Source organism: Buceros rhinoceros, unplaced genomic scaffold, assembly GCF_000710305.1.
Source record: "Buceros rhinoceros silvestris isolate BGI_N320 unplaced genomic scaffold, ASM71030v1 scaffold30318, whole genome shotgun sequence".
Classification (NCBI taxonomy): domain Eukaryota; kingdom Metazoa; phylum Chordata; class Aves; order Bucerotiformes; family Bucerotidae; genus Buceros; species Buceros rhinoceros.
The window spans coordinates 14,614-23,327 of NW_010427984.1; the positions used below are offsets into that span (position 1 = coordinate 14,614).

General features: G+C 42.2%; 1 protein-coding gene across 1 annotated transcript in view; it reads right to left on the reverse strand.

The window, feature by feature from the left end:
• Positions 1-4,190: 4,190 nt before the first annotated feature.
• Positions 4,191-8,714, reverse strand: part of AMPD3 (adenosine monophosphate deaminase 3) — a 26,338-nt gene continuing 21,814 nt past the window's right edge. The window contains exons 11-14 of the mRNA XM_010142129.1: positions 8,595-8,714; positions 6,477-6,650; positions 5,260-5,370; positions 4,191-4,367 (exon numbers count right to left, since the gene is read on the reverse strand). Of these exons, the coding sequence (XP_010140431.1) occupies positions 4,191-4,367; positions 5,260-5,370; positions 6,477-6,650; positions 8,595-8,714 (582 nt within the window). The remainder of the gene's footprint in view (positions 4,368-5,259; positions 5,371-6,476; positions 6,651-8,594) is intronic.

Sequence of the window (8,714 nt, forward strand, 5' to 3'; positions counted from 1 at the left end):
CTGCTGAATAAAGTAGTTTGTGTTGGACGACTTTTCCTCAAAAGTCATCCTGACTGTAGCAGAACGTCTGTGTTGTATTAACTATTTATTTCAGTTTGTCTCTTGTTAGCTTCTTAGTTGTGTTCTTTTTGTCAGATAAAACTCTTCCATGAATTTCTTAAATTTTTCAACTGTGACTTCCAGAACTGCTTTCCTACTCCCAGATTCAGGTGTTTTGACTCCCAGTTTAGTATCACGATGAGGCTCCAGGATCAGGAAGAGGTGCTGCGCTCCCTACCCCGATGCCCAGTTTGGGTGACCAGGGAACCAGGGAGACAGCAGGGGCAGCCCTGCAGCAGTTTCACTTCAGGACGCAACGCCAGTTGGCACAGACCAGAACGGCTGGTTTTCGTTACCGCTGTCCTGCTTTAAGGCAGCTAAGCTTTCGCTCCTTCTCCAAATTACTGCTTATTATCTTGTCTGCTGAGTTTTTTCAGTTTGCATGGTGCGGTAGTCCTTAATTTTGGTTTAGTCTTCTGTACTAAACTGCTAACAGTTTAATTGCACAGGGGTTTTAGTTCTCTTACATGTGGAGATCTTGGGCAGCTACAACTTTGAGAGGTATACGCACACAAAAACCCTAACCATATTCTTGTATTATTTTTTTATTAGTGCAATGTTTAATGCTTCCACAAGAGGCAAAAGATAAACATCATTTAACCCAGGCACAGAAAGAAAAAGCAGTTTCTACAGACGTCCCTCTCCCTAGCTGCCTTTCAGACTTCGATTTTAACTAGGCAATAGAACAGAAAGGTTTAGCTGCAAGTAAACAATGATATGAGAAGGTAAGGTAGCTCTGCGTGAGAAAATTGCATTATCCAGTGGCAAAGCAAATGCCTTAAATTTGCTAAAGTAACGTAACAGAATGGAAGAGCATCACTAGAAAATGTTCAGATAGTGTGTAAACATAAAATAACCATAATTAATCATTTTAGGTGAAAGTATAAAATGCTCTGAGCTAACAGATTTAAGGAAGTCTTAATGTTTGAACCTTAACACGAATGAAATTATAAGAAAATAGGATATTCTCCCATTCTGAAGCAACATCCACCCCAATCACCACCCGTAGCGATGTTCTTCTAGTCCCTTTCTGTTTGAGTAAAACAATGTGTGGTGTAACCAGGTTGGGTCTCGGCGTGGGCTGGGGGCAATCAGCACCCGCCCTCTCTCGTATTTGAGTAACCGTGAAAAGCCGTCGTTCGGATGTCAGCAACGCCTCAACCCAGGATCTGCCCTTCATCACATACCTGTCCTAAGACTGCAAGGTTCTGACTTTGAACAGCCACGGAGGAGAATGAAAGTGCAACTTTGAAAAAGAAAAGAAGCTGAAGTTTGAGAACTGAGCTCGAGAATCGGTAACTTTTGCCTAATTAAAAGATAACCAAAAGAGATGTAGTAATGGAAGCTTGGCAGGATATCGGTTTGTTTCCATAAATTTAACACTATTAGCTCAATTTATCTTAAAAACAGCACACAGAGAAGCACACAAAGCAGAACCTGTGGTCAGGGCCCCTTGTGTGTCAGTGTTGTTATTGTCAAAATCCTGATTACTGTCCATAAACTCAATATTCAAATCCAGATTTTTTTTCTTTAATAAGAGCTACAGATATATTAGAACCCGATGTGTCTGCCGTAAGGAGAGTTGAAGAGGTATTAAACATACATGAATTTGGTGTAACGTAAAGGAAACTAAGTAAGAAATCTTTAATGACAAAAGCAGCACTAACAGCAATCTTAAACAACACAAGCAAAGCCAAACTGATGAAAATGCTTAAAATTTCAGTTATTCAGACCAAGCATTTTGCTTATTTAGCCTGGACACAGATGCTTTTCTCAGGTAGATACTGCTAGCTGATAACGATTTATTAGATGTTGTACTAACGAAAACAAGTTGGCTGCATTTAATGCAGCTAAAATGCTCGAAGCACTGTTTTCAGGCTCCATCCTCAGAGAATCACACTCGCAATCCTGGTAATGCATTTTATGAGCTGCTGAAGGTTCCAACAGTGCGGCCAGGGTGTATGGCTGACTGAGAACTCTGGACACCTTCATTATCCTTCAGCTGACCAGCGTAGCAGGGTTTCACAGGATTTTTAGCTGCACAGGGAATACAAAGTCTGGCACTAGTTGAACACTGCAGACATTAGGCAAGGTCACTGAGAAGCTAAAGTCAAATCTCAAGACCTGTCCGCAGCCGTATCTTGTATGAAGAAAGTCTGCAATCACTGCAGGTCCCTGTGCCTGACACTGGCTGACTGTAACGGTTGGTTCTGCATGGCCAGAACCCTGCTCCTGTGCCTCAGTGTCCCTCAAAGCAGCTGCTTCCGAAGGATCTCTAGGTTTAATCTCTCTTACGGGGCTCTTACAAGGCTGCACAACTCTAGGAGGTGACAGGGAACTCCTCTTCCCTTACCGTGGTGCCATTTCCTGGCAATCACCATTCAGGACAGCGGGTGCACTGAAAAAGTGTCCTCGTAGGTATTGCTTCGAAATGCCGCAGCCTGAGCAGAAAGCGTGTGTCTTCATTGCATATACACGTTTTTGCCCTTAACGAGTTGTTTGGTATTGGCGATGCCACCACTGCTACTTCTGACTGCATTTACAAGGGAAAGGGAGAACTGATCGGTTCTCGGAAGGGAAGATGTAGGTGCCCAGGCACGAGGAGTGGGGTCTGGCCTAAGAAATACAGAAAGCACAAGACATCTGATGCGGAGTTCTAGCCCTCCTGAGGCTCGACTGGCTAGTATGTGTCATTTGCCTTTTATGCACTGACTTTGAATTCCGGTTCTAAGATGCGTAACCTCCCTAGGTACGGTATTAGACACCGCGGTCCCTAACCACAGACTCAGGATCCCAGCTTAGGGACTGGGCCTTCAAAGTAAGCAGCGTAACGTTGGACTTCAAGCCATCAACATCCTCTGCTGCCCCGTCCTCAAGTCTCTCCTGGTGTGAGACTACATGCAGCTTCAACGATACATAGATGCTATCGTTATTTCTTTTAATCCGTTCTGAATGCGTAGTACTGTGTCTAAAGAACGATGATCAAATACAAAAAGACTGAAAGTGAGAAATATTCCAGTAGCTGTATCTACTAGCCTCTCCACCATAAGTAAACAGTTGAAGGTGACATGATTTGAAATGACCTGTTTCAAGCGGTCTAGCTTCTGTAGAAATAGTCTGACTTCTCATTCAGCTCCAACTGACTTAAATACAAACTGACACAAATGCATAAAAAGATGTCAGGAGTAGGACCAGAACTGAGGTCTGGAGTTTCTACCACTGATTCATAAGAACACTTCCTTTGTTCAAGTAAAAAAATTTCTCTACATGCAACCAAAATTATCTGCATAAATCTCCAAGTAACTGGAACTGGCACATCCCTGTATTCCCATTACAAAGCATTAAAAAAGTGTTCTCAACTGCCAAGGCAAGTTAGACTCATTATTACAATGTGCAATAGTGATGATTTGGACACCATGTTTGCTGCTTACTAGATTAAAAAGCATTAATCTGCTGTTCTTCACAGACATCCTACGTGACCACAGGAAGTAATTAATTAGTCATTAAACGAGACTACCAGATTTGGGGTTTTCTTGTTTTCTGGTGTAACTGCTGAAACATTAAGATAAAAACTGTGTCAGAACACCTTCCAGAATGGAAGGGTAGTCTCAAAATTGTGCACTCTATACAAATGGCTAATGAATAAAGGGTTAAACTGACAAGTCCTAACTGCTGAAAGATTGCTACTGAGACAGACTAGCAGGACAAAACGAGGTGCACGTGTCCTGTCGGCATCTGCGCAATCCTAAGGTGCATGTCACAGATGCGCTGTGAATGTTCTCTGCTGTTTTCCAAGCTACGATATAATGCACAGTTGAGACAGTATTAAACAAATATTACATGATTCTGAGTTTGCATTTAGTATTTACAGCAATCTTACAAAGCCTCCTGTTTTGTAGAAACGGCGATTTACTGCCTGAGGATAATGCAGTCAAAGATAACAGCAAATGCTGTTGACCTTCCACAGGTAACTCTGTTTTTCTCCACGCTGTTCAGTTATGTCCTGGTAGCATCAAAGACAGATGATTCAACCTTGATTAGCATCTTGTCCTGCTTAGGAGTGCAATGTTCTGGTTTCTTTGAGTTTGTAACTACTTGGACAGCGTAGAAATCTCTTCTGTTTTCATAGCATCAGACAGGAAACTAAGTTCATTGCACAGTGTCTCATACCTGAACGCCATCCGGATCTGTGCAACATTTGTCTTTCGAATGTCATTTCCCTCAGGCCCTTCTTTACAGTAATTCACTCCTAAGAATTTCTGTTTTTCCTGTGAACGGGATTAAATATAAAAAGGAAGAAGTCAGTCCAACTGCTTTGAGTTTCTGTTAGTTGAATGATTCCAACAAAGGTGGAAAGAGCAGCTTCAACCAGCTGGCCATGAACTTTACTGCAGAGTCTTAACCAGTCTGGGAGATTTTAAGGCCAAAGTTTATATATATAATTAACTCAGCAGTGCACTCAGTCTGGCTTGCTATAAAACCCTTTGTGTTCGTTCTTCGCTATTACAGCTTTCATGTGAGAGGTCAGAAAGCAGCTGAGGTTTCTTCTGTTAGTTAAATGCAGCACAAGAGGAATATTAGTAGTAGTCACTAGAGAATACTGGAAGAAACAACAGAATATACTTAAAAAGCCCCTTCACATACCAGCTGCTCGAGAGGGATGTTTGACAGTGACACAGAAGAGAGGATGCTCTAAAATCAGTCAGAGGACGCCATGGATATATAGAATTTTAAAGCCAAAAGGGAATTCAATCTAATCTGACTGCCTACCTACACCACAGTATTTTCTGCAGTACTCTCGTCCAAGCAAAAACACGTCTTGCTTATGACAAGCAGTTTGTGCTCAAAGCAAGACACGATATTGCCCAAATAATTAAAGGTTTGGGACTCGAGGCAGAACTGAATATAAACGAGCATCTGGTCTCTCTGCATGTTTTGGGAATTCCAAAACAAAGCTAATGAGGAAAAATGTAACATTAATTTTATTTTTCTTAATGTAAGAATGCATTGCAGATAGTTTGTGAGTATTTCTGGAAACGAGGATAGGGGTGAGCACAAATACATCACATAGGCACCTACCGTTCAATTTTCAGACTACTGACTTCTCAGTTCCTACTTGCCCTCACACTCACAGAAGAGATTTTTTGCAGCTAGAATTACCTTATCTGACAGTCCGCTCTGCAGGACGCTGTTTCTTGCTATTTCACACAAGTCACAGGTACTTAGTTTCCATACCTGGGCTGCAATAGCATATTCTTCCATGAGAGCTTCCTGTATCACCAAAATACGTTTCACATTAAAATATATGTTAAAAAGATGTAAATAGGGATATGTACTCATTACTAATTAAGGAATTTATACATGTGGTTTAGATAGCTGTGAAAAATTAAAGGCTTAAGACTTTAACATCACAATTATTAACAAAGAGAAGTGCTTATTGCAAATTTCCCAAGGGCGCCCATTAAATAATTGATAGGCACTGGGTATGCAGTTATCTTAGTTTAAGAAATTGCAGCCTGCAGTCCAGACCCTTAGAGGTATTTATTAAGCAATTTCAAATGAGATTCCAGGGCATATCAACACCTTGGAGGATCTTGTCATAAATCCCTAATGAACATACACTTAGACAGAAAGCAGGGCAGTTTCTCCCTTCTGACCTTCCACACATGGGTGGGCCTGGCTCTAGTGGGCTGTCACAGCTGAGGGTCTTCCGTGCTACGTGTTAACTTGGCTGGTGCTGTGCTACGTCCATGCAGAAAGCCCCCCAGGAGCTCTCTGTCTTTTCTAGCAGAGACACGTCACGGGCCACAAGCAAGCCTGGGTAAAGCACACCAGAGCTGGGCTTGTCCTCAGAACACAGACAACCAGGTGATGCACGGGCCACTCAAGTCAGCGCCAACCACAAAACTGGGGCATCGGAACCAGTGACCAGGCACTTCTGTCCTGCCAGGCCACCCAAGGGCAAGAATGATTTTCTGTTCACTGAGCAAACAGCTCATACGTCATCTTTAGAGATTCCATATGATGTTTTTGTAATGTACTTCCCCAGATTTGTTAGTAAGGAAACGACTTTCCTGGCTCTAGAGGATTGTTTATGAAGGATCAAACCTCCCTTCAGCCTCATCCTTCATTCTATACTTCAACAGCCAACACTAGAGGGGCAAGAGTACAGAAGAAACACAATGAGGAAATCAGACGTCTCCCTCTAAAACCGAACAGCGAGTAGCAGACTAAGAATGAGAAGAAAAATGAATGAAGTGACGGGAAGACATGGAATTTGACATCCTACGCAATGGCATTAAATGGCTCTCAGGTCATCCTGGGCCACGTGGTGCCGTTCCCACACTCAAAGACAAGTGTTTTTTTCCCGTTCTTACCTTTGTATAATGGAACTGCATCGGATCATCTGTGGAGAGAGAGACACGAAGCCCCTTATGCAGGAATTCCCGTAGCGGGTTTTTTGAGTACTCCAGGAATAAGCTGTTGTTACTAAGTGGAGACATAGCAATGGGTATTTGTGCAAGATAATAAAGATACTGGAGGACAGGACTCTGCAACACAAAACACAATCAGCTTTTAATGGTACTATGGGATAATGAAGGAAGATTTCCCTTGGATAAAAAGCAAACAGCATTACGGAGAGAGGACTAGGACCAAAAAAACCTAGGCTGAGACTAAACTCTGACTCCTATAGAAAATACTTTAAAGTCTGAACGCTAAACATTACTGGTTTTTATAAAAATAACTTGCATTCTTCAACATACAGATGTCATCTTTTTAAAAATATGGTGATTGCTATTACTGTAGATTAGTAAGTATATATGACTGCATGTGATACTGACTGACACCTTCCCCCAAAACCTGAAAGTCACAGGTAACGGGTGGGTAAGAACTGCTGAGCAATCTGTTATTTTCAAAACTGCACTCCAATAAGTAAATTTTAGGAGCAGAAGTTGTTTTAGTTTATTACAAGTCATGTGTTGCTTTTCCACATAATGTAAGTTTTTAAATATTATTATCTGCTATGGCAGGTTATTGCACTAGGCTAAGAAGGAAAGAGTAAAGAGGAGAACGCTTTGGTCACGTACAGCCTTAGTGCTACTCTCTCTGGGTCTAATTTTAAGAATTACTGATACTGGGCATAACATCAGCAGGATTTTAGGCCATATTTTTCTTTGTTCTTGGATATGCTGAAAAATACAGAGGGAATTTTCCAACATTAATCAGAAAATCTAACTTCTAAGAGAACTCCTTCCAAAACATTACAATAAACTCAGTGCAAGTCTGCCACCCACTGACTAATTATTTTAATCACAAAGCGGTGGCCTGGCGGATGAGCTGTCTGATGGTTTTTATTAACTGATATGCCAGGAATATTTGTCCTGTCGTAACAATCAAGTCATAGCTTATATACAACTTGTAGAGGAAATATTGCTGTGCGGTACGGCTATGTTAAATTTCTTGATCAAGTGACCCCAGTTACTCTAGATGTAAATCATCAAAACCTTAATGAACTTCTGAATGAACCCTGAAGTACAGGGACGCCAGTCAGAGAATGACCTTCGTCCCTGTACGCTAGAAACTAGGGATTTCCTTAAATTCTTCTGGGACCTAAACCAGGAAGAAGTAACAATTCTAAGCAGTTCTTTCCATATAATTTTAGGTCTGCTTGGAGTACCCAAAACCAGCTGCCACCAGGTTCTTGACGTGTCTGAACAGCTAATCTTCCCTAAAAAGACACAGCTTTAAAATACTCACTTTTAAAAAGTGTATTTTTGTAACTTAAATAAGAAATAAGAAGTTTTCACCTGAGTTTATTTATTTAATAGAATCATAGAATGGTTTGGGTTGGAAGGGACCTTCAGAGGTCATCTCGTCCAACCCCCCTGCAGTGAGCAGGGACATCTTCCACTAGAGCAGGTTGCTTAAAGCCCCGGCCAACCTGGCCTTGAACACTTCCAGGGAAGGAGCATCCATAACTTCTCTGGGCAACCCATTCCAGTGCCTCCCCACCCTCAGAGTGAAGAACTGCTTCCTTCTATCTAGTCTAAATCTAGCCTCTTTCAATTTAAAGCCGTTAACCCTCGTCCTATCACTACACGCCCTTGTATAAAGTCCCTCCCCAGCTTTCCTGTAGGTCCCTGTAAGGACTGAAAGGCTGCAGTAAGGTCTCGCTAGATCCTTCTCTTCTCCAGGCTCAACAACCCCAACTCTCTCAGCCTGTCCTCATAGGGGAGGGGCTCCAGCCCCCTGATCATCCTTCTGTCCCTCCTCTGGACCCACTCCAACAGTTCCATGCCCTTCCTATGCTGGGGGCCCCGAGCTGAACACAGTACTCTAGGTGGGGCTTCTCATCAGACTGAAGAGCCATTTGTACCTTGCTAAGAAAATTAATTTGGGGCTGCCCAGATAAAGTCAGTTTGGTGACTGCTGTTACATCAGTGATCAATGTCTAACCAGATAGTGATTAGTTTAGGTGAGCAACCAAGCAATACCTTCTTCAAGAGCAATCCATGAGAAATGTTGTCCGCTGTTAGAAAGGCTGATACAAGGTGTGTGATAGACCCAGCTTCTCCACAGTGAGGTCGAAACAGAAAAGTACACATGCCTCTTTC